Raw genomic sequence first — 26,077 nt, 5'->3', positions numbered from 1 at the left:
CAAGAAGAGGATAACAAATATTGGACCATTGGAGTCACCTCAGCAACTCATCATTTCTTTGGGACTCCCACGCTTGATGGCATAATCACGTTTTGAGGGAACTTACAAAGAATTAACAGGGATGGAGCCAGGCAGGTGCTGACAGATTCTGGAGAACTGGTAGCAGAAATTTTGGGTAGTTTGGAGAACCGGCAAATACCACCTCTGGCTGGCCCCAGAGTGGGGTGGAAACAGAGATTTTGCAATATCCTTCCCCTGCCACGCCCACCAAGCCGTACCACACCCACAGAATCAGTAGTAAAAAAATTGGAATTCCACCACTGGATGAAGCCAACCTCACTTTGCTTTAGGAAATTGCTTTGGTAGAAAAATTATATTTCTCCACAGGCCTATTGCAATGCATTATTTTTTTTTGAATAGTGTTTGAAGTTACTTGATTTCATTTTTAATTAATTAAGCAATTAATTATTTTAATTTAATTTAATTTTTCTTTAGACTGATGTTGCCCTGGAGCCACAGGTATCCTGGTTTCCCAAAGAGGATGACCATCTAAAGAGGATTCATGATTGTCAGCAACGTCTATTGGTGCAAAACAGGTGGGGTTTTTTTTGAGGGGGTGGGGTATTGGGGGTATGTGTCAAAATGTAAATTCTGGGCTTGCTTATTAACACTTTTTCTTTGACACTTAGAATGCTGTTCTGTTTTGATCAAATAATATGCATGTTGTTTCAGGATGCATCAAGAATCGGTGGACGAAGCCAGAAGAAAATTAGAAGAATATCAGAATAAACTGCAACAGAGATTTCAGTCAGTTTCCAGGGCGCTGTTAAATCCTGTAGACAGACTTGCACACCTGAATTCTCTCCCTGCTCCGTTGTCACAAGCACAGGAGTTGCATCAACCGGAGAGAATGAAAGCAACGGCTTACAAGCCACCCGAGACGGTTTCCGTTCAAGAACCAGCACCATCGTGGCAGACAAACGAGGAGCAGGGGCAAGCCCAGCCCACGGTTGATTCCGAAAAGCAAATGCAGGCAAATCAAAGATGTTTTCATTTGGCGCCAGGATCCTCTTCACCTCAAGAGAAAGATAAACCGGATATATTGGGAACAACTGTGGCACATTCACTGGAATTTCACAAGATGTCTGGATCGTTATCGCCAAGACCTGAGGCTACCTCGGCTATCACCCAACCTGTTGCTTGTATTCCAAATGCCCGATTCGTTTTACCTGCAGGTGATGCTCCGGGGCCTTCAGAAACCCTCTTGTCCAAAGCTCTTATGCCTGACAAACCTCCAGCTGAAAAGCTTCTTTTGCCAACCTTCTTAAAGCACCAAGATATTCCCGGGGAGAGCAGGATAAACACAGTTTCTAACCAGAGCCGCCATCTTCCTTTGCATTCGACTTCTTCCTCGCTGCCTCCCATAACGGCTCAGATCAAGGGCCTCCAGGAGTCCTCTGCAGCATCGAAAAAGGGACGTGATGTTTTGTCCAGTTGTTCCGATATAGAAGAGCTAAGAGACCACCTGCTGGCTTCCTCCGAGAGCATTGAAGTTCAGCAGGAGCACCTGAAACATCTGCAGGAACAGCTGGATGAGCAACGGGAAACCCTTCTGTTTCGCCAGAAAATACAAGAGGACGTGCTGCTCCAGAGGCATGCCCAGCTGAAAGAAAAAATGGAGCAACAGCAAGAAGCGTTAAGAGACATTATTAAACGGGTATGCTTTTTAGCGCAAGACAAAAAAACATTCAGGTGTCTCATCAGAGTAATTCTAAAAGAGAAACTCTCCTTTCTAAGTTGTCTTTCCATTGTTAGTTGACACGTAAAACTCATTTGCTTCTAATGGGTCCTCCATACAGTAGTGGCCAAAATTGTGGAAACCTTTTGGGAAAAGTGTATTTTCTAAAACTAGCTAATAACACCACTTTTTTTTTTAGAGTAGTACCATAAAATTATATATCAATGGAAAGATAATTTAATCAAGAATGTAATGTGATAACTTTTATGAAGGATTTGCTATTAGAATAACAGTTACAGTATAAAGAAGACAAGTGAAACACGTAGAAAAAAATGAGATATACAAAAATGATCACCATAGAAAAAAACGAGATATACAAAAATTATCACCATGTCAGTTAATCCTTAGTTGGGTAACCTTTAGCATGAATTACGGCCTTAACAAAGTCTTCCCATGGAGTGAATCAAGTCTTTTAATTCTGCAGCTGTTCTAATGTGAAACCAAGATTAAATGTTTATTTCTATTAAATGGGTTTTATTGCTGGGTCGCTTCTGACTAACAAATTTCTTTAGTCAGCTCCATAGATTTTCCATTGGGTTAAGGTCTGGGCTATTCCCAGGCCATTCCAGCAATGGAATAGGATTATCTTGAAACTCCAAAAAAAACCCTAGTGTTATTAGCCATCAAACCTCAAAAATACACTTTTCCCAAAAGGTTTCCACAACTTTGGCCACTCCTGCTCAATTGAAAAGCTGACTGGCAGCATGAAAGCTTCCGGCCTAATGGTTTTCTGGAACGCTGACACTGACTTCAGTTAGCCATAGTGCTCTGCAATTTCTGGATATTTTGAAATAGAGAAATGCCATTTTCCTTGGTCTTCCAAGTTAACTTCCAGTCAAAGTTAACTTTTTTGGAAGCAATTATCAAACTCATCCATTGCATTTTTGAAACAACTGGTTACCTCTAGTGTATTTTCTCTCCGACTGTCAGAAAAGACAGATCGTAGTTTGAGTAACAAATCAGCAGAGGGAGTTCAATCTGATGCTTAGCTTGCAGCCCTAGAACCACTTCTTATGAAATTCTGTTAAATGCAACAACTATATTTTAATTCCAGGGTCGGTTACTCTTTCAGTCCCTGGGTGTTGCATTACATGTGGGGTGCTAAATTTTCAAACAAAATCCAAAACAGCCAATATTTCAAAAGATTTTATCTGGGATCACAGGTTTTAACAATATTTGCTGCCCATGAAATGTGAGGCGTTTTTAAAATTCATTGTATATTTTAAAATGTTTTGTAGGTCTTGGAGATAGCTTCATATACTAGTGCAGGGATGTCAAACTTGATTTCATTGAGGGCCACATCAGGGTTGTGTTTGACCTGGGGGGCGGGGGGGAGAGAGGCCAGGATGGTCATGGCCAGCTTGATGTCATTCATTGAGGCTCCGTTTTCGGCCATGATAGCCTCCTGCAACCCTCTGCCAGTGAAAATGGAGCCCAGGAGCCCTGCACATGGCCCTCCTGAGCTCCGTTTTCACTGGCAGAGGGTTGCAGGAGGCTGTCACGGCCGAAAATGGAGCCCGGGAGGCCTGCACTTGGCCCTCCTGAGGTCCGTTTTCACTGGGAGAAGGTTGCAGGAAGCCGTAACAGCTGAAAATGGAGCCAGGGAGGTCTGCATGCGGCCCTCCTGAGCTCCCTTTTCACTGGTAGAGGCACCGCGGGCTGGTCCTTCACTGTTTTCAGGGCGGGCCCGCGGGCCAGATCTAAGCACCCCGTGGGCTAGATCCGGCCCGCGAGCCTTGAGTTTCACACCCCTATATTAGTGTTATGGTCATCCAATTGCCCATACTCTTTAAGTTTAAAGCTTTGAACATTTTTTTTAAAAAAAAAAAACCAACAACTAGAGGTTCCTCTAATAAAACCCACCATCATCTTGGTCTCGAGAATGTTGGATGACTTTTTAACCCAACCTGGTTTTGCAACATGGCATAGAATGAAGGAAAGTCGCCTTGCGTGATTGGACATTACTCTCAGTACATTGGGTGTTTACATCAGAAAAGACGTCATTTTCTTCTTGACAGGTTTCGCAGTTAAGACCATGCAGCGATGTGACAGAGGCAAAACCCGACAGCCTCAGTTTGCTGAGTGTCCTCCTTAACGAAGCAGAAGATGGCAACCCAAAGCAGGTTCACTTCGATGATATGAACAGCCAGGCGGAAAGTGATTCTTTGTTTCAAGAAGTGAATTCAGTGGAACAAACGGGTAAGAGCTTGTTGAATGTTGTGATGCTTTCTTTGTTTTACTGGTGGTTCTTAAATATTTTGGCTGAGGTTCTTCTAATGGAAATGGACAAGTGTAAATTTGTGTTTCTAGCCCAGTAATCCTGTCCTGTCCAATTCCTTTTGAAACTGAAGAGCCTTCATAAAAGACAATTTCATTGGAGATACATTATAATGGTTTGAGTTCAGGTCAGACCATTGTCACTTTTGTCTTCACAGTCAGTACAGCATATGAAGGAATGGTGGAATGAATGAATGAATGAATGAATGAATGAATGAATGAATGAATGAATGATGAAATGAATGAATGATGGAAGGAATGGTGGAATGAATGAATGCTTTATTTGGTCAAATAATAAGATACAAACAGCATCTTACTGGAAATGTATTCCTCACTCCCAAAGTTGATAAACTACAGTTCAGTAAAAGTAAAAAGCCCAACTGAATCTTTACAGAAAGAAATAGATCTGCTAAGAACTATTTCTATAGCTGGTGATAAATTTATCTCTGGCGCAGAAACTCTCATGCAAAGCAATAGCATCACTATTATTATCATACCAATAAGTGGGGGGAAGAAAGAAGATAATAAGGATAAATAATATTACAGCCATACCACATGGGTAAATGCACATAGATAACACAAATCAATATCAATATCGTTATCCTTATATTGCAGGGAGAACAGCCTTCATCACAAAAATATATATATTTAACTAGGAAAGTCTCAGTCACATCAATTCTGGATTTTTACCTTGTAGGGCCATTTCAGAGCATGTGGTCTAGAGAAGAGAAACAGAGAATTTCAAAACCACCTTTGGTCAAAGTAAAACCAGGACTCAATTTGGAGCAGCATGAACTCAGTGCTATACAAGAACTTGACACACCAAGGAGCGACAGATTTTCCACTGCAGGTGAGTTTTAACAGCGTACCGCTAATCAAAATCACGTCTCTTTCTGCATTGAAGCACTTACTTCATTTCATTTAACTGCAAAAACATATTGTTGAAACAGTGATGGGCACCCTGGAAGAGATCACCAATATCTCTTTCAATTCAATTCTATCCTTCCTATTTCTTTCCTGTCCATCAGCTTGCCTTATGTTAAACACAGCTCATTTTGGAATACCTTAGTAGTGTTTTTCTCAGATTGACATTGTGACTCATTCTGTACAGTTACTGTGCCTTAGTGGTAGCTTGAAGATGGTTTATATAAAAGATTTGTGCATGTACATGGGAAAATGCTCCTTTAGATAGGAAAAAAGACAGGTTTGCCTTGCTATGACGCACGTTTTAGGATACCTTGATTTGTCTCATGCTCCTTCGTTTTCTCATTAGTTATATTGATTGTCAAGAACAAGGAAAAAACATAAGATACAATATATTATTGATGGTTGATAACTGATGCATCATTCATAAAATATTGGCATAGATACACTATTGGCAACTTGTGAAAAGCAACATTTAACTAGTTTTTAAAACAAAGAAAAAACAGAAAGTCCAGTTGCCTCTTGGAAAAGCACCTTTGGGACAACCCTGACCTGGATGGCTGAGAATCTCCATAGACATTTAGTGAGGTCTTAATGTATCTCAAGGGGAAGAACGTTCCATTAGGGTAGGGATCCTGAAAAAGATATGCATCCTAAATCACTCTAGGTGGCAATTTTAAAGGAGAGGATCTGGAGCATATCCGCTCTGTCCAATCCAGTGGGACAGTTGAGCAGCAAACACAGCTGTTTTCTAATACACCTTTCCTTGTTGCTACAGAAATTTCAGGATACAAAGAGCATCTTACTGGAGATATGTTCCTCACTCCCCAAATTGATAAACTACAGCCTGGTAAAAGCCCAATTAAGTCTTTACAGGAAGAAATAGATCTGCTGAGAACTATTTCTATGGCTGATGATAAAGAATTAGATTCTGGCCAAAGCCCAGAGAGTGTACAAGGATCATGCCACGATGAATCGATGTGGAAGGCTAATGGTTTGTATGACTCAGGTGAGAAGAGTTCCCTTTTGAGAGAACGATTCCTTTTCAGCAGGAGTGGTGGTGGGATTAAATTTTTTATCAAGTCAGTAACGGTAATCAAAATGAACTCTCTGAAACATCCATGCACGTATTTCCATGTTTAAGAAATATTCTGTAATCACTGCCAGAGAAAATTAACAAGCATTGGCATCGCTTTTAGTAAGCGATTAAGCTCCAACAACTGGTTATACCGTATTCCTTAACGTTTCCTTTCTTTATAGACTTGGTACAGACAAGAGTAAAATCTCAATAAAGGGGAATAAGCAGATTTCACCAAAGATAGCAATTTTCCCTGTAAATAAATACTAGCACAGGGTAGTCCTTGACTTACAACCACAATTGAGGCCGAAATTTTTGTTGCTAAGCGAAACAATTAAGTGAATTTTGCCAGATTTTAGAACCTTTCTTGCCACCGTTGTTAAATTGTTTAGTTAGCAACACAGTTGTTAAATGAATCTGGCTTCCTCATTGATTTTGCTTCTCAGAAGGTCGCAAAACCTGGAGGCGGTGCAGGCCCGGATGGGTAGAAACAGACTTAGACTCAACCCCTCCAAGACTGAGTGGCTCTGGATGCTGGCATCTCGGGTTTCAGAGACCCCATCACTTTTGATGGGTGGGGAAAAACTTGCCCCCATTGATAGGGCTCGCAACTTGGGTGTCCTCCTGGATGCTTGGCTGTCCCTAGAAGACCACCTGACGGCCGTGACCAGGGGGGCCTTCACACAGGTTCGCCTGGTGCGCCAGTTGCGCCCTTTCCTGGACCGAGATGACCTTCGCACTGTCACTCATGCCCTGGTTACTTCCCGCTTGGATTACTGCAATTCCCTCTACATGGGCCTGCCCCTGAGATGCACCCGGAGACTCCAGCTGATCCAGAATGCAGCCGCATGGGTTGTTACGGGAGCCCCTCGTTACTCCCATATAACACCTCCTGCGTGAGCTGCACTGGTTACCAGTGGTTCTCTGGGTCTGCTTCAAGGTGCTGGTTCTCACCTATAAGGCCCTACACGACTTAGGTCCGGGATATTTGCAGGACCTTCTGCCTGCCTCCCTCTCACTGTCCTGTTCGCTCACATAGGGCTGCTCTCCTCAGGGTTCCGACGGCGAGCCAATGTCGTCTGGTGGCGCCCAGGGTTAGAGCGTTCTCTGTGGGTGCTCCCACCCTCTGGAATGAGTTGCCTACTGAGCTCCGGACGGCTCCTGATCTCCGCTCCTTCCGTTGGGACCTGAAGACTTGGCTGTTCAAGCAATTAGGCTGACTCTGATTCTGGGTTTTATTATTTATTAGTTAATTTGGTTTAAAATGGGATTTTGTTGTACATGTTTTTAACTTGTGTTCGCCGCCCTGAGTCCTTCGGGAGAAGGTCGGCATATAAATACATGAAATAAATAAATAAATAAATAAATAAATAAATAAATAAGGATTGTGTCTAATATGAACCAGTTTCCTAGCGTCCAAGTTTTTATCACATGACCATGCTGCAACAGTATGTGAAAAATTATCACAATAATTATCAGCTGTGTTTTTAACTTTGGGTCACTAAATGAAGGGTTGTAAGTCAAGGACTACCTGTACCAATAGTTCTCCACTTAGAACAGTTCACTTAGTGACCGTTCAGAGTTACAACAGCGCAGAAAGAAGTGATCAAAATTCAGATGCTTGGCAACTGGTTCACGCTTATGACGGTTGCAGAGTCCGAGGGTCGTGTGATCCCCTTTTGCGACCTTTTGACAATCAAAGTCAATGGGGAAGCCAGATTCACTTAACAACCAGGTTGCCAACTTATCAACTGCAGTGATTCACTTTACCACTGTGGCAAGAAAGGTCATAAAATGAGGCAAAACCCACTTAACAAATGTCTCACTTAACAACAAAAATGTTGGTCTCAATGCGGATCTGGATGGGGAGGAACAGGCTCAAGCTCAACCCTTCCAAGACTGAGTGGCTGTGGCTCCCGGCATCCTGATATAGTCAGTTGACTCCATCACTGACTATTGGGGGCGAGTCCTTGGCCCCCACAGAAAGGGCTCGCAATCTGGGAGTCCTCATGGATATGCAGCTGTCCTTGGAGGAACATCTGACGGCTGTAACCAGGGGGACCTTTTATCAGGTTCGCCTGATTCGCCAGTTGCGGCCCTTTCTTGATCGGGATTCCCTGTGCACAGTCACTCACGCCCTCGTCACCTCTCGCCTTGACTACTGCAATGCTCTCTACATGGGGCTCCCCTTGAGGGGCACCCGGAGGCTCCAGCTGGTCCAGAACGCAGCAGCGCGGGTAGTGATGGGAGCAGCATGGCGCTCCCATGTAACACCACTCCTGCGCGAGCTGCACTGGCTCCCGGTGGTCTTCCGGGTGCGCTTCAAGGTGTTGGTTATCACCTTTAAAGCGCTCCATGGCATAGGGCCTAGCTATCTTCGAGACTGCCTGCTGCTACCGATGACCTCCCAGCGACCCGTGCGCTCCCACAGAGAGGGCCTCCTCAGGGTGCCATCAGCCAAACAATGTAGGCTGGTGACCCCCAGGGGGAGGGCCTTCTCTGTGGGGGCACCTACCCTCTGGAATCAGCTGCCCCCAGAGATAAGGAGAATCCAAGACCTCAGTGCCTTCCGCCGTTCCCTTAAAACCCACTTTTTCCAGCAAGCCGGGCTGGCTTAGGAAGAAATTTTTTAAAATTTTTAAATGTTTAATTGGTTTGTGGTTTTTTAAATTTTAGGCCAAATTTATATAGATTTTAATTGTTTTTAATATTTGTATTTCATGTTTTTAATTCTGGCTGTGCACCACCCTGAGTCCTCAGGGAGAAGGGTGGTATATAAATTGAAAATAAATAAATAAATAAATAAATAAATGTGGGTGTAAGTTCAGAACTACGTCTTCCATTGTAAGTAGATAAAACACCTTTAGCTCAGGGGTGGGTTCTACTTACCTTTACTACCAGTTCGAACGGGATCACACATGTGTACAAGTGAAGCGATCGCCGATGACAACATCTGGGGTGGTGGGCGGAGCCTCCCGCCAGTTTTACTACTGGTTCTTGCGAACCGGTCTGAACCGAGGGCAACCCATCACTGTTTTAGCTCCTCTTTTTTTAAGGTAAACATTATTTTTTTTAATCTACCTTAGTGTAAATCAAAATTGTTGAAAGGGCCTGTTTCTGAGGATATCCTGCATTTATTTCTAAACCCTATTTAGATAATTTTCTATGCAAACATAGGAACAGAACACTCAGAGCTCTATAGAGCAATGTTTCTCATCTTGGCAACTTCAGGATGTGTGGACTTCAACTCCCAGAATTCCCCAGGCAGAGTGGGATTGAAGTTGAAGACAAGTTGAAATCCACATATTTTAAAGTTGCCAAGGCTTGAGAAACATTGCTTAGATGTACTGTATGTTACTGTTGCAATTATTGTTGACTATCACTTATAGAATTACCATATCCTTCAGAGTATAAAACGCTCCAGATTATAAAATTAGTTTTAATTAGCACATTAGTTTTTGGGGAGGAAAACAAGGAAAAAAAATCTGCCCTCTGCCTACTAGCATCCATTGGTATTCATCTGGCTAGCGTCCTTGCAGCAAACAGCCTGGCCAGCTTCAGCATGTTATCGCAGTCTGATTTAGCACAAACAGCTGATTGGCGGTTGGATCGCCCTCCTGGCTGCGGGGATCACCAGAGCTCATCGCCGCCTCCGCTTGTCTCATTTTTGGCCACCGCGCGTCGCGTTTTTGGCCTTCACACACTCTGTTTTAGACCCATTTCAGGCTGCAGGAATCGCCTCCACACATCGCGTTTTCGGCCTCTGCACGCCTCATTTTTGGCCTCCGTATGTCACATTTCAGCAGCAGTGGCGATTCCCCGCAGCCTGGAACAGGTCTAAAAGTGGGCGTACGGAGGCTGAAAACGCGACACACTGAGGCCGAAAATGGCTGAAGGGTGGGGGCCGGCAGGTGGGCAGGGCTTCAGCAACATTCGGTGTATAAGACGCATCGCAATTTTCACCCACTTTTAGGGGGGATAAAAAGTGCGCCTTATATGCCGAAAAGTATGGTATGTCTGTGTGACCATATAGAGTTAAACTTGAGCACATCATGTTTTGCTACTTGCCAGCTGCTTCACATTGCTTCCTCTTCTTTATATCCAGTCCACTCCAAAGAATTTATTTCTACAGATCGAAATTTATCAAATTATTCTGCTGATAATGGAAGAAGAGTTACATCTCCTGATCCATCGTTGAGGCCAAACAGCCAAGTAAGTCATAAAAACTAGTGCTTAGTATGTTATATAATTGTACCATTTACTTTAAAACAATCTCGTTCTCTTTTAATCTTTGTATTTTAAATACTGTTCGTTAGTACTCTGAACCTGAAAGTCACATGAACGATACACTGTTCATGTTTTACATTTCATGTTACTTAAGAAGCTCCATCTTGCACATTAATTTGCATATATTTTCCATTACAATTTTCCTTTTTTAAAAAAAGATTTTTTTTAGATGGCAAAAATAATACAGAAAAGACGGTATTATTTGATATTATGTGAATAACAGCATGGAAGTACAGTGTCATATTTAAAAAAATGTTAAGCTTTATTCCGATTCAATTAAGTCATTTGCAAACAAAGTACTACATTTCTTGAAAGCATTTTAAAAGACACACAGCTAAGACGTATTGCATTTTATAATAGTACAAAATACATATTTTTTTTAATCATTTAATAGCCCTAAAAGTGTCTTGAATTGCTTTACTATTCCTCTGAGAGCCTCTTATTCACTGTGGCTCTGTGATGAAAAATAGCCAAATATGAGCACTAAAATGATCAGCTGATCTGCGGTGCGTGATTTATATACTGTTCTGGGAAGCAATTCAAATCTGAACCTGTGTTTGTGTGTTTGATGATTTGTGAGTTTTGTGTGTGATGAATGAGTGTGTGAGTGTAGTCTGAGAAAGGGGGGGGGGTGTTGCTGGAAGTGGAGGGGAGGGGAACGGAGGAGGAGAGCAAGAATGAGATTGACTGTTCTGAGCAGTGATGAACCTGACATGTACTGACAATTGAATACATGGAGGTTTCTACACTTGAACTGAGCTCAGAATGAAATACGTTTTGATTTGAGGCACTTGTGATTGTAGTAATCAGTACTCATACTCATGTATAATACTCTCACCCCTAGGTAATACTTTCAAATGCGTGGTCTCCGAGTTTGTTAACTCCAACAACTTGTACACAGCAGGTAGCCCCTGGCTATTTTTCTTCAGTGACTCCTTCTGCGGCCAACTTTATAAAAAATTACAACGTAGATAATAGTCCTGCTGGTAAAGGTAAATGTTCTGTCCTCACTACATGTTATTATGTTGTAGAAAGAGAATTATGTTGTAGAAAGAGAAAACTGAACAACATTCCTTGGTCAGCCAGAGACAGTTTTATTGCGCAATTTCAGAACCAGATTTGTATCTGCAATTCTGAACAAAGAGTTCTGATACAACTGCTTTTATACATATCCAAGACAAAGGATTCTGCTGGCAGAGCAGTTTTCCATATATGGTTAACATACATTTATTACATGATAATTGACACTTTTTAATTACTAAATTCCTACATTAATTTATAGTACATGAGATAATCTTAGCTAAACATCCTCCTCTTCTGTAATCACTGATGCATAAATTCATGGCTGGCCTTGGATTAATAAGTAACTTTTTGTTTCAGATGGATGTCTCTGCATCCTTGACAGATAGGCCCCTCAGAAGATATATATTACATATAGACGTCCTTGTATCCTTGACAGCTAGGCCCCTCAGAAGATATATATATATATTACCCAGAATGGAATTTAGCTGACCTAGTGTAATTTCTAAACAAGCACCTTTCTTTCTTATAATAATGTGAATAAAGAGGGTCCTCCAGTGTTCATATAGCTGACCCTATACCATTCACATTATTCACATTATTATATTATTCACATTATTCATTTTAATTACAAATTGAAATAAAAGTTAAAGTATACAAATTGAATAAAAGTTAAAGTTAATTATGTGTGCAGTTTGACATGCTGCTGAACCCACCTATCCTCCAATAAAACTGACCGTGTGCGTAGATCTGAATGCTTTATTGAAAGAACAGGATATGGTGAAACTGTGGAAAATAGGGATACATACAATGAGAACCAAATACAAGATAGGCAGTATTGTGTTACTGCTGGACATAACAATGAATAAATACAAGTAATTTAAATCTCACCAGCGATGCTCTGTGTGTGGGATGCGGGTTTGTCCTTGGATGACCATGTGCCACAGATTAAGATGGATTCTTCTTTGTGCTTCTGTCTTCTCAAATGCTAAAGGAAAATGGAGTCTGGCTTCCCAGCGTGCACTTGGTTTGAGAGTGCGAGCTGATGGGTAAAATGGGTTGGGTCAGCTTCAAACAATATACTTGGTATTTTGTCTCTCTGGCCACTAGATGGGGCTAGAGCGCAACAACAGTATATAAAGATCATATGTTGGGGCATATTTGTCCCTCCGGCCACTAGATGGAGCAAGAGAGCAACAACAGTATATAAAGGTTATATGCTGGGGCATGACAGCAAATTTGTGGCAAGTTCAAATAAAATGACCTGGCCTCTTTTTTTATATATATATTTTGCATAAATAAATAAAAAAATAGAATGAGCGAGAACTCAAAGGTGCTTGTTCAAAAGGCAACTGGACTGTTTTTTCTCAACTGTCGGTACTTGTCTTTCCATTCCCACCGCCATCACAACCGATTAAGTTTCTTGGATGAGAAACCGAAACTCTTCTTATTTTTCCTCAAGGAAAAAAAAAGTCCAGTTGCCTTTTGAAAAAGCACCTTTGAGATAATTATGACCAGGAGAACTGAAAATCTCCACAGGCAGTGAGCTAGGACCTATTTTTGTGAAGCTCTACCTCAGCGGTGTCAAACTCCATTTCATTGAGGGCCACATCAGGGTTGTGTATGACCTGGGGGGGGGGGCAAGTGGCATGGCCAGCACGATGTCACTTGTGTTGGGGGTGACTGTGGTGGCCCAAGAGCTCTGCCAGCGAAAACTGGCTCCTGAGCTCCATTTTCGGCTGTGACGGCTTCCTGCAACCTTCTGCCAGTGAAAACGGAGCTCGGGACGGCCACCTGCGGTCCTCATGACCTCCATTTTTGGTTGCAATGGCCTCCTGCAACCCTCTGTTAGCAACCCTCTGTGGCCCTCCCGAGCTTCGTTTTCACTGGCAGAGGCATCGCTGGCCGATCCTTTGCTGTTTCCAGGGCGGCCCCACAGGCCAGAGCTAAGCACCCCATGGGCCAGATCAGGCCCCCGAGCCTTGAGTTTGACACCCCTGCTCTACCTGATATGAAAATATGAGACATTAACCACCCAGTTCTTGCAAATGGAAACGTTTGGGGTTTTTTTGACTGGAATAAGGTTGAGAATTATTTTCAATTGCTTTGCAGATTCCTGTGCAGCCAAGGAACAGATCAGCCATTTCAGCTTTCCAGCAAAGGAGAGCTCAAGCGCTCCTTCATTTCTACAAAAATCTGATGACTCCTCAAAGCATCCCAGTTCTCACCTCTCTTTTGAAGAAATGGAGTACGATGGAAGCAAAATCCAGCAAATAATAAACAAATACAGAAAGGATTTCAGCTGGTCATCACTGAGTAATGTATCTTCTGGCCATGGTAATGGAATTGGAAGATAATAAATGGAATATTCCAAAGCATTCAGAAAAATTAACACTCTGTTCATTATTTCCCCATGCAATATACTGTTTGTACTATGTGCATTGATTGGGATTATGGGAACGTCCCACAAAATTTACATCATACTGTGATGGAATCCAATCTCCCCCCCTCCCCGAGAGGTTCCCTGAATTTCTGCATGAACTCCATCATTTTGAAGGCATTACTGTCCAATTACTAAACGATCTAGATATCCGGCCATGGTCTTAGCAGCCCCAGTAACTGCTCATACATAATTTAATTTTATGCATAATTGTATTCATCACTCATGAAATGTGTTTTTAAAATAATTCACTGCTCTGAGATTTTCTATTTTGATAGACACTCTATATGCTGTTTTTGTGAATTTTTTACGTATTAATGCTGTATTCTGTTACACAGTACGAAATACGTGCGCACACACATACACACACACACAATGTGTAGTGGATCAGCAGAATTGTAGTTACACAATAGACCTGAAACTATGTGAGTGAAAAAATATTGTTTTAATGTTACATTTTAAAGTCGCTGTCTCTCTGAATTTTGCAGTCTGGGAAAATTTGCATCAAATTGGTATTTCCTGTTGACACAATATTAGATTTTTTTTTTTTTTGTATTGGCCGAATATTCCTATTATTTACTCCACATGTCGTTTTACTTCCAATTTTATGATTCCATCCTACTATACAACTTGGTCATCCTAAGTTTACAGAGTTCTCATAGGGACTGCAAAGTAACAATCCACAAATAAATGTGTGTGGTACTGTCTGAAATTCCATTTCATTTGTTTTAGATCCAGCAGTTGGACTCGATGCTACTGATATTGAAAGAAATTTTCCAAATTTCCACCGTGAACTTTTTCAGCCTTTGAAACCGAGTTCTGACTTTGATCTCTCCTCAACTCTTTCTCAGTGCAGAATATCTCATGGCAGCAAAGACTTAAGCAAGGTATTTTTGAATGAAGAAAATTGAGAATTATTACCGTGTTTCCCTGGAAATAAGACCTGGTCTTATATTAATTTTTGCTCCAAAAGATGCATTATGTCTTATTTTCTGGTTGGGGCTTATTTGGGGGGAAATACGGTACTAAATGCATCCATCTGGCTGACAATCTTAACCGGGGCGTACTTTGGGAGTAGGGTTTATATTATGAGCATCCTGAAAAATCATGCTAGGGCTTCTTTTCCAGTTGGGTCTTATTTTTGGGGAAACGGTATTCTTTTGAAAAGTCAGCTCTGGCTTAATTATCTTCAAAAGTACATTCATTATGGCAAATAGGTAACTAAGGCTGTGACACTTTAGCCAAAGTGTCCTCGACTTAACAACAATTCATTTAGTGACCGTTCAAAGTTACAACAGCACTGGAAAAATTGACTTATGGCCATTTTTCACATTTACGACCACTGCAGCATCCCCATGGTCATGTGATCAAAATTCAGCTGCTTGGCAACTGACTCACATTTATGACGGTTTCAGTGTCCCGGGGGGTGTCATGTGATCCACCTTTTATGACCTTCTGACAAGCAATGGGGGAAGCCAGATTCATTTAGCAACTGTGTTATTCATTGAACAACTGCAGTGATTCACTTAACAACTGCGGCAAGAAAGGTCGTAAAATGGAGCAAAACCCACTTGACTGTCTCGCTTAACAACATAAATCTGGGGCTCAGTTGCGGTCGTAAACTGAAGACTACCTGTATCTAGGTAGGTAGGTAACTTGTTGTCACAATGAAGTACGTAACATGGTTGTATAGTGGACTAACAGTTTTGTTGCTGCATGATGGTTGCAAAACTGTTCTGCCACCATTTCAATCCCAGTTGTTCCGATTCTACCAAATCATTAGTAACACTAGACTCCATATGTTAAGATGAGAAAACTCCCAACAGTTTTTACCCACCTGTCATGAAATTTTCATGCTACACCCAGGGGTGGGTTTCACATATTCTTGCCACCAGGTCACTGTACCTGCCTTCTGCGCATGCGCCTGGCCTTCCATGCATGCGCCCGGCCTCGAAAACTTGGCTAAATAGAATGGCATTACATCTGGGCGAATGGGCGGGCCCAGCCACAGTCGCTGCTACCGGTTCGCCCGAACCGGCTGAATATCACCTCTGGCTACACCTTGATTCACCCGTCATGCATTTTTATTCTATAGGTTTCAGATTTATCTAAGAGTCAAGATTTAACATCTACCATAGAAGAGGGAAGGAACAGTACTTTATTCCTTAGCAGAGGAAACCTAAGCAATTCTCAGCTAAAGGAACAGAGTGATGAAAAGATAAATCAGCTAAGGCAAGGTAATTGTTTACTCACGTGGTCTTTGTAGTTGGGAAAATGTTTTTAAAAGTAATAATTTCCTGTATTAACAAATGGGAGAATATTTGAATACGTGCTGACCTATGTCTATTAAACTTTCAAGTTTAGATTCCAAACGTTCAGTTTGATTCATGCTTTTCTGATTTTCCTCAGCAGATTTTCCCCAGCAAAGATATTTATTCATTCGTTCGTTCACTCACTCACTCACTCACTCACTCAATTTCTATAGCCACCCATCTCAGCAAACGACTCTGGGCGGCTCACCTCAGAGACATACAATATATTAAATTAAAATCTTAAAAACATTTTAAAACAATAGAACAATATTATATTGCTAAGCAAGATATAGAAGAAACATTTGATGACAAACCAATTACCAGCTGTGCTGATTGTTTTGTTTGCATCTCATGGTTTCCATGACATTTGCATCTGGCATTAAAGATGCTGAGCTTGTGAGCTGGAAAGATGACAGCCTGGGTTCTTCGAAACCCGAGCTCTGCGCAACAGGGTGAGCTCCTGTTCCTTGCCCCAGCTCCTGCCAACTTAGCAGTTCAAAAGCATGCAAATGTGAGTAGATAAATAGGTACCACTTCGGTGGGAAGGTAACAGCGTTAGATGAGCCTCAGCATATGGTCCTGCTGGCCATATGACCACCCGACAACATTGGCTCCCTTGGCTAAGAAACGGAGATGAGCACCCCCCCCCCAATTAGGGTCAGACATGACCAGACAGGGAGACCTTTACCTTATTGAGAAATAATCATCATGATTTGGTTAATCAGATTCTATGCCTTAGGAAAAAAATATTTTTCGGTGAGGAATTATAGCTTAGTACCATGTTTCCCCGAAAATAAGACCAGGTCTTATATTAATTTTTGCTCCAAAAAACTCATTAGAACTTATTTTCTGGTTAGGTCTTATTTTGGGGGAAATACAGTACTAAATGCGTCCGGTTGATGATCTTAACTGGGGCTTATTTCTGGGGTAGGGCTTAAATTATGAGCATCCTGAAAAATCATGCTAGGGCTTATTTTCTGGTTGGGTCTTATGTTTGGGGAAACATGGTAGTAGAGAGTGATTTATTTTCTTTTTTCAGTCTCTCAGATCTTGAAGATTCTGGTAAGGCCTTTGCTTGAGAATGTTGAATGAAGCAGCCATCTGGCTTTAGATGAGCAGATGGTCAGACCTGGTGGAAGGCTACGTTATTTATTTTTTAATACGAATAATAATTGCTCCTTCCTCTGCTTTGGTCGTCTAAAACTTTAGTTACGTTCTGAATTTATGCGTACTTAACTTGCCCTAACAACAGTTTTCTGCCACTTCGCAGCTGTTCAACTCGTTGCTGAAGAATTGTCTGAATCGCTGTCCTTGGAAAGTAACTTGCACAATAGTTTTGGTAGATCCGGAGCCTTTAGTTTCAACCCTGAAGAAAACCTTGAGCTAAACAGGGACTGCGTTGAGGACCCTGAGACACCTGAGACTGGATCACGCGAGGACCTGCAGGATGACAGCGACTTTCGTTATTTCTGTTCGTCCGTTGAAAATTTTCGCACCCTTACTCCGGTTGAAGATCAGACCTCCACGTACGAGATCATTCCGAGTTTTGGCCCAAAGAAAAGTACTCACGAGAGGACAGAATCGGCAAAAGAGGACAGGAGCTCAACGACAGAGAGCCTCTGCTTCGTTGAACTAGCCACAATGTCGTTCAACAAAACCAATGAAACGGGGACCAGGAACAGATTGATAGAAACTGACGTTGCACAATATGCTTTAAATTCCACGCAAGAGCAGAGTTTTCCAAAAGCAAAAGTTCTTCTGGGTTGGCCTCAAGAAATGAACTCTGGCAGTCCCTTTCAGAATTCTGCTGAGGAAAATATCAGTCAGCCCGCCATGTTTCCACAACTAAATATGGATGCCATCCAGGCTAAAAGCTCGGATTCCCGTTTGTCACAGTACAGTGTCCCTGTTTGGGTAAGACTTAAAGAGATCTGAGATGGAAGTGGTTTAAATCAGGGGTGTCAAACTCAAGGCCTGGGGGCTGGATTCGGCCCCCGGGGTGCCTAGATCTGGCCCGCAGGGCTGCCCTGCAAATAGCAAAGGACTGGCCCGCGGTGCTTCTGCCAGTAAAAACAGGCTCCCGAGCTCCGTTTTCAGCTGCCACAGCCTCCTGCAACCCTCTGCCAGTAAAAACAGAGGAGACATTAAATGCATTTTCAGATAACAAAAGCCGTTTTGCCTAATTAAAACATAAAGGAATATAGTGGTACACAAAGGTATAAAAATAACACCGTTTAATTCACAATTGCTCAAATGCCAGAAGAAAGAACAACAAATTAATAGACGTAGGCTAAATAAGGTCAGAATATTCTGATTTCCCTAAGAGGAAGGTCCATTATTTATTTATTTATTTATTTATTTATTTATTTATTTATTTATTTATTTATTTATTTATTTATTTATTTATTTATTATATTTCTATACCGCCTTTCTCCCGTAGGACTCAGTAATGGGGTATTGCCAAGGTGACGGTACTATTCCATCATCTTAGCTCTTTTTGTGGTATGGCTCATGATAGGACCTTTTGCCCTAAAGCAAGGGTCTCACAACTTGACAATTTTAAGACTTATGGATTTCAACTCCCAGAACCCCCAGCCAGCATGGCTAAAAACTGCCAAGTTTGGAGACCCCTGTCCTAAAGGTTTGGGATAGAATGATGCAGTTCTTGAACAAATGCAGAAATTCTGATTACTGAATTTTTCGGAGTATAAGACGCTCCGGACTATAAGATGCACCTACCTTTTTTGGTGAGGAAAAGCCTCCCAGCAATTTTGCCTTCTTGCAGCAAACAGCAAATAGCCTGCTTTACTTTCATTTTCATTTTCAGCATAGCTTGATTAGCACAAGAAAAAAAAATCTGCTCCCAGCAATTTACCTCCTTGCAGCAAGCAGCAGAGGCCCACGCAGCAATAGGCAATGGCAATCCCTGCAGCCTGAAACAGCCGAGAGTTGGGAGGTCGATCCAATGGACAATCAACTTCTGCTAATTAGGCTGTGCTGAAGCTGAAATGGGCTGTTTTTTCTTGCTGCTTGCTGTAAGGAGGTAAATTGCTGAGAGGCAGAGGCCAAAGAGTGGGGGCCAGTGGGTAGGCGGGGCTACAGTCCGTGTATAAGATGCACCTAAATTTTCACTCCCTTTTGGGGGAGGAAAGGTGCTTCTTATAATCCGAAAAACACGGTATTTACTGTTTCCTATAATTAATTTCTTAGGAGACCCTTACAGGAAGAGGCATCATGGAAGAACCGGACCTGACACTAGTAAGCTCTAATGACATCAGCACTGCAGAATCAGAGCTTGTACCCGGTGATCATTTGGAAGTTAAGGACCGTCCCCAGGTAAAAACGTGGAGTGGGGTGTACGTGGAGCGATAATAGACACATTTTGATTTGGCCAGATGAATTTACGAATTTACAAAAGATGAGGCATGGTGGAAGTATTAAAGAATAGAGTGCTTTGAATTTGCAGGCCATTTGGCTGCTTAATAAGATAATAGTTGAGAAACTGGTTACAATAACAATTTAATTTAATTTAATTTAATTTCCAATTTATATACCGCCCTTCTCCCTGAGGACTCAGGGCGGTGTACAGCCAAGATAAAAAACATAGAATACAAATATTAAAACATTTAAAAATATATATAAATTTTGGCCCGAAAGTTAAGAATCACAGACTAATTAAAAGAATTTAAAAATTTCTTCTTAAGCCAACCCGGCTTGCTGAAAAAGATAGGTTTTCAGGAAACGACGGAAGGCACTGAGGTCATGGATTCTTCTTATCTCCGGGGGCAACTGATTCCAGAGGGTGGGAGCCCCCACAGAGAAGGCCCTCCCCCTGGGGGCCACCAGCCTACATTGTTTGGCTGATGGCACCCTGAGGAGGCCCTCTCTGTGGGAGCGCATGGGTCGATGGGAGGTCGTCGGTAGCAGCAGGCGGTCTCGGAGATAGCTAGGCCCTATGCCATGGAGCGCTTTAAAGGTGATAACCAACACCTTGAAGCGCACCCGGAAGACCACCGGGAGCCAGTGCAGCTCGCGCATTGAGGCCAGGATTGCTGCCACTAAGGAAAATGCAACATCACGTGATCACATCTCTTAGCGATGGCAATCCTGATTGCTGTTGAAACCTTAAGATGCACCGCTTGAGTTGAGGAAGGCTAGAGAGTGCATGGGAGACCCAGTACAAGCTTTGCAGACAGCTGCACTGCAACAAGCAGGAATGACTTATAACCATCCCTCCCAGCTTTGACTTTGCTTGTGGAAAATCCCAAGGAGCTTCATATGACCATGGCTCCCTGCAACGTAATAATAAGCCAGGCGCCCAAGTTGACTGGATCGTGATCATGTGAGGGCTGTTGCAATGGCTGAGACTTCAGGGACCAGTTGTATATCCATTTTTTCATCGCTGAACCATCATTGAACAAATGGACATAAGCTGAGGACTACCTGTAATTAAGGCCAATCTATTCCAGTTAAAAAGTGCTTTTTTTTTTAAATTCAGCTATTCTTTTTTTTTTTTTTTTAAATTTGATTTATATGCCGCCCTTCTCCGGAGACTCAGGGCGGCTTACAATGCGTTAAGCAATAGCCTTCATACTTTTGTATATTTTATACAAAGTCAGCTTATTGCCCCCACAACTGGGTCCTCAATTTACCTACCTTAGAAAGGATGGAAGGCTGAGTCAACCTTGAGCCTTGGCGAGATTCGAACCTGCAGTAATTGCAGGCAGCTGGTTTTAATAACCAGCTTAATAACAAGGTGCCTTAAACCACTGTACTACCAAGGCTCTTGGTGCGTATGCCTCTTTTTTAGTGATTTTGTTCTTTTCAGTGCATCAACCCTTACTATGCCAACAACACCTTACTTACTGTATTTACGTGTTTTTTTTTTTTGACAGAGCAGAGGATTTTTCCCATTGAACCCAGAAATGGATGAATTTCTCACTCAGCTGGATTACCCACCAGTAACTCCAAGCTCCCAAAATGATCCAGATATAAACTACCAGCCAAGAGGTGGTATGTAAGCGGTACATTGCAAATGTATGAATGTAAATCAGAGCCTCTGGATATTCAGAGATCATAGCAGCTTGAATTAAAAACTGTAATGCCCAGATAGATAATACAGGCAATCCTCGACTTAATAACAATTGAGGTCAGAATTATGTTGCTAGGTAAGAAATTTGTTAAGTGAGTTTTGCCCCATTCTATGACTTTCCTTGCCACATTTGTTAAGTGAACCATTGCAGCTGTCAAATTAGCATGGTTAACATGGTTGTTATGTCAATCTGGCTTCCCCATTGACTTTGCTTGTCTGAAGGTCGCAAAAGATGATCACATGATCCCGGGACACTGCAACCGTCATAAATATGAATCAGTTGTCAAGCATCTGAATGTAAATGACATGACCTTAGGGAATGCCGCAATGGTCATAAAGTGTGAAAAATGATCACAAGTCACTTTTCATTTCCATTGTAACTGTGAATGGTCACTAAATGAACTACTGTTGAGGACTAGCCGTCCAACCTGAATCCCTCGCCAAGACCGAAGGTTTATTCTTCCAAGCTTTTGGGCTCATGCTGGAGCCCATCTTCAGGGAACTTCTCTCTCTCCAGAATGTGCACACTGGGCTCTTCTACATGTTGTGTTTATATGGTGCCTAGTTGTGTGTAGCTTTTAGTTGTTAATTAGGATGGTTGATGGCTAGCTATTAAATCAGCTTATATAGAAGAAAGGTTCTCTGAGGAAGTGGTGTCATTGTCTGCAATCTTGTAAAGGTTCCCCTCGCACATATGTGCTAGTCGTTCCCGACTCTAGGGGGCGGTGCTCATCTCCGTTTCAAAGCCGAAGAGCCACCACTGTCCGAAGACGTCTCCGTGGTCATGTGGCCGGCATGACTAAAAGCCAAAGGCACACAGAACGCTGTTGCCTTCCCACCAAAGGTGGTCCCTATTTTTCTACTTGCACTTTTTACCTGCTTTTGAACTGCTAGGTTGGCAGAAGCTGGGACAAGTAACAGGAGCTCACCCCATTACGCAGCACTAGGGATTCGAATCACTGAACTGCCGACCTTTCGATCGACAAGCTCAGCGTCTTAGCCACTGAGCCACCGCGTCCCTTCTTGTATAGACCCCCCAAAAAAGGAATTTTAGTAAAATGGCATTATTCATTCTCTTCTAAAAAATATTTTATTAACCACCCCTGTATCAGACCTCATTGAATCCCTGCCTTTGTATGCCACACCAGTAAAGGAAGACTGCACCAAGCACGTTTAATAGACTGACTTAATTATACTTGCATGCTTTTGGATTCAGAGTGTGCTTTTGTGGGTTCAATCAAAAGCCTGACTATAATGCTTGCAGGATTTGGCCCTTACTAGTATGCAAAAGGCTTTGAACTCAAAAGCTGTGCTAGAAATGTTCCAAGCATGAAAGAGTACAGATTTGGGGTTGGAACACTTCTGCTGTGGTTAAACAAACTGTTTTATGTTCACACAACTCTTTCAGGCCCCAAATATTTGCATTTAAACATTTGTACACCCATTAGCCATTACCGATGAGGCGTCTGGTCATTGTCCCTTATTTTCCGTATGTTAAATGGTCATGCTCTGTAAAAGTCTTCTGCATTTCGAAAATGTTTCTTGCCCTCAAACTTATTGTTTGCTCAGTGTGTTATATATATTTTTTGAACATAACCGTGCCATGTGGGGCTGGGGCTGAGGCTGTTGAAAATCACAGTTCCCATTTCTCAAAACGCATCTTTTTTTCCCCTCCCCACAGTTATATTGTCGGAGCTTGCACCTGTCCACGGCAGCCTGCAGGAATCGTTTTTGAAGCAGAAGAAAGATTTCATTGAGAGATCTTTGAAAAGGGTGGAGAAAGTAAAAAACCGAGAGCAGAGCTCTGAAAAGACCCAGTCTAAGGAATTACCACTGAAAAAACCACAACTCCATAAACGAAAAGTAAACCAGGCACCTCTTGGTAATTGTCAGTAAACAAGTATAAATTGAGGGAGAGGAGTGTGAAATGTAAACCCCCTGCTTGTGGCCTTTGCTATCAGCCAAACAATAAATTGCTTAAAATTAATTTGGGAATGTTGTGATTTGTAAACATTGTGAGGAGAGTGGGTGTGTGCAGGAACAACATCGGCAAACCCCCCCACCCCCCCAAGTATTTCTGTAGTTCTCGTGCCTCAGTTTTATGTAAACATTGGGAGGAAATGCTTTTACCTCTAGCTTTCCTGTCCTGAAAGATTTCTCTAATTTAAGTCTTGTGTTTTCATGTCCTGCTTGGATTCAAGGGGCAGCTGTCCATCTTTTGAAGAAAGGGGAAGAAAAAAAGTGCCTTTCACTTGACAGGAAAGTGGCCGCGGCACAAATGCAGCAACGGACTTCAAGGTATTGTACCTTCCCTCAACTTCAGAGAAATTAAACCAATCTACTTTTTAACAAGCCGTGTCATTTTCTCCTGAGAACTGCCTTTGATTTTGGCTTTGCAGGCCATAATCAGTACTTTGAATTGCCCCTGAAGCATACTGGCAATCGGTTGCAGCTTATAAAGGTGTCACATCAACACGTGTTGTATATTGATTTGGTTTACACGGTTGCCCATCTCATTTTTATTTTGTTCTACACAGCCTAGAGTAAAACATGAAATACACAGCATAAAAAAGCAAAATAAAAAATAAAGCACAAGCCATAATTTGATCAGTCAGCCAGCCAGATGAGTTCTATATCCAAGTTTAGAGCCGGGGTGGCGCAGTGGTTAGAGTGCAGTATTGCAGGCTACTTCTTCTGCTGATCAACTGCCAGCAGTTTGGCAGATAGAATCTCACCAGGCTCCAGGTTGACTCAGCCTTCCATCCTTCCGAGGTGGGTAAAATGAGGACCCAGATTGTTGGGGACAATAGGCTGACTCTAAACTGCTTAGAGAGGGCTGTGAAGCGGTATATAAGTCTAAGTGCTATTGCTATATACATCCAGGGCCCCACACACTTGGCAAAAAGGCAAATTTTCAAGGCCTTACAAAAGCCCAACAGGGACGGTGCCAACGTAATCTTAGGAGGGGGATGATGCACCAAGAAGCAGGTGAGGCAGCAGAAAAAGGTCTCTTGGATTACACCAAGAGTGCTTAGAGAATGCCCTTCCTGCCAGATTGGGTACAACAGGTAGAAACAATTGGAGAGAGTTGGTCCCCATGTGTTTCCATGGGGAAATCTGGCTCTTAAGTCTAGAATTACTATTTCTGCTGATGTCTTGACTTGAGATTGGAAATGTCCCCTAAACACTACTTTTGCCTTTTTGAATAATTTAATGGTAACTGGAACAACTTTTTTTTTTGGCAGACTGTATAATAATCTGGCGGAAGTGAAAAACAGAAAGGAAGAGAAAGACAGAAAAGAAAATTACGCCAAGAACAGGGAAAGAGCAAAAGAATTTCAAAAGGTAAAACATCTGCAACACACTGTAATATTCCATCTCGGGACCTAATTTTAAAAACACACTTGTTTTGCTGGTTGTATTTGGTTCTTTTAATTGTGAATCAAATTGACTGAAAGTTTAGGCATTGACTTAAACCATATTTAGCACGAGAAGAATTCATCCTGCTTGCAGTTCAAAAAATTAAATGGCTGGCAGGAAGTGTCAGAAGTAAAATCATTTTAATACCATGTTGTTCCTTATTGTGTCCCAACTATTATTGTGTCCCAAGAGCATGTTGTCCCATGTGAGTAGTTCATGAAAGATACCAGTATTGATAGAATGTGTGAAGACCCCAGCGAACAGTGAATAGCTTGAGGTGGTAATGGTGCTGAACAAGTGGCACTCAATTCTCAAAAGTTCCACTCACCACACCTTAAGGATTACCATTTGCAACCTTCCCTGCCAGTTTCCCACAGGCAAAGGCAGTGGGGAAGCCTGCAGAGAAGCTTGCAAGTTGCTTCTGGCACTTTTTCTCCCGAGCCCTGGAATACAAAATTCCAGGGATCTCATACTCCACTCTCGCACTACCAGTAACTACGCCCCAGCCCGCATGCAATTGCCACAGCACTTTCTGCTTCACTCAAATACTTACCCCACCTTCCAGTCTCCTTTGGAGCCACTTCCAACTGGCTTTCCTACTGACAGCTTGAGGGAAGCCACAGGAAGTTAGAAGTCACAGTCACATGAGGTTCTTGCTTAGCAAGAACTTGCTTAGCAAGAACTGCTGGGAGCGCCATTGCTGTGATCCAGGGTCGGGTTTCAAAACCCGTCGCTACTGTTTTGCTCGTGGGTGCTTGCACACTCACTGCTTCTGCGCATGTGCAAAGCGTCCACTTCTGCACATGCACGGAGGCTCCGCCCACCCACCACTGCCACCGCTACTGGTTCACCCAATCCAGGGTGAACCGGTAGCAACCCACCACTGATGTGATCATGTCACTGCACTTTAGAAACTCAATTGCTTAGCAGTTCCAGTGCCAATTTTCATTAAGCAAAGGCTACTGGTTATTTAAAAGCAGAGCAGGTAAAATGGGCAATATCCCCCAAATCATTGTAGCTGTCCAGGAGTATATTTTTTTGTCAGAAACCACCCGTCCCACATTTTGGTCACTTTTAAACTTCTAAGTGCTATTGCTGTTATACTGCTGCCATTTATTCATTATTTTCTTTCCCATTTTCTTACAGAAAACATTGGAAAAACTACGAGCCAGAAAAATCAATTTGAAAACCTAGTATTTTACAGATTTATCAGCATTGTATTTGAGATCTCTGCAATAATTAAATTATGCGGCAGAATTTGAGATAATTCACATTTGGTATGAATATATTTGCAAAATGCCCAATGCTGTGTATGGACCATTGTCTCCAATTATGGCTTTTCAACTCAAAAAGATTTTTATTTTCAAATGTCACGAGTTTGCTTTTTGTACTACTATTTTACCTATTTATAATAAAATATTTGCAAAAA

The 26,077-nt window shown here is 42.2% G+C and overlaps 1 protein-coding gene and 1 non-coding gene across 2 annotated transcripts in view; both read left to right on the top strand.

The window, feature by feature from the left end:
- Positions 1–25,977, top strand: part of CEP295 (centrosomal protein 295) — a 56,955-nt gene extending 30,978 nt beyond the window's left edge. Inside the window, exons 13-29 of the mRNA XM_070942907.1 lie at positions 496–596; positions 733–1,717; positions 3,817–3,997; positions 4,773–4,925; positions 5,778–6,008; positions 10,210–10,289; positions 11,209–11,356; positions 13,497–13,721; positions 14,557–14,711; positions 15,920–16,061; positions 17,407–18,050; positions 19,347–19,472; positions 21,032–21,149; positions 22,910–23,110; positions 23,430–23,526; positions 24,474–24,573; positions 25,795–25,977. Of these exons, the coding sequence (XP_070799008.1) occupies positions 496–596; positions 733–1,717; positions 3,817–3,997; positions 4,773–4,925; positions 5,778–6,008; positions 10,210–10,289; positions 11,209–11,356; positions 13,497–13,721; positions 14,557–14,711; positions 15,920–16,061; positions 17,407–18,050; positions 19,347–19,472; positions 21,032–21,149; positions 22,910–23,110; positions 23,430–23,526; positions 24,474–24,573; positions 25,795–25,842 (3,735 nt within the window). The 3' untranslated portion in view covers positions 25,843–25,977. The remainder of the gene's footprint in view (positions 1–495; positions 597–732; positions 1,718–3,816; positions 3,998–4,772; positions 4,926–5,777; positions 6,009–10,209; positions 10,290–11,208; positions 11,357–13,496; positions 13,722–14,556; positions 14,712–15,919; positions 16,062–17,406; positions 18,051–19,346; positions 19,473–21,031; positions 21,150–22,909; positions 23,111–23,429; positions 23,527–24,473; positions 24,574–25,794) is intronic.
- LOC139317315 (small nucleolar RNA U2-19) lies at positions 10,816–10,897 on the top strand. The gene has a single exon (XR_011600447.1). It is a non-coding gene; the product is annotated as a small nucleolar RNA U2-19 (small nucleolar RNA).
- Positions 25,978–26,077: the final 100 nt, after the last annotated feature.

Source organism: Pituophis catenifer, unplaced genomic scaffold, assembly GCF_029215685.1.
Source record: "Pituophis catenifer annectens isolate HBS135680 unplaced genomic scaffold, rPitCat1.0.hap2 SCAF_4, whole genome shotgun sequence".
Lineage (NCBI taxonomy): Eukaryota > Metazoa > Chordata > Lepidosauria > Squamata > Colubridae > Pituophis > Pituophis catenifer.
Note: the sequence above shows the minus strand (reverse complement) of the source record. Positions and strands in the feature narration are given on the sequence as shown.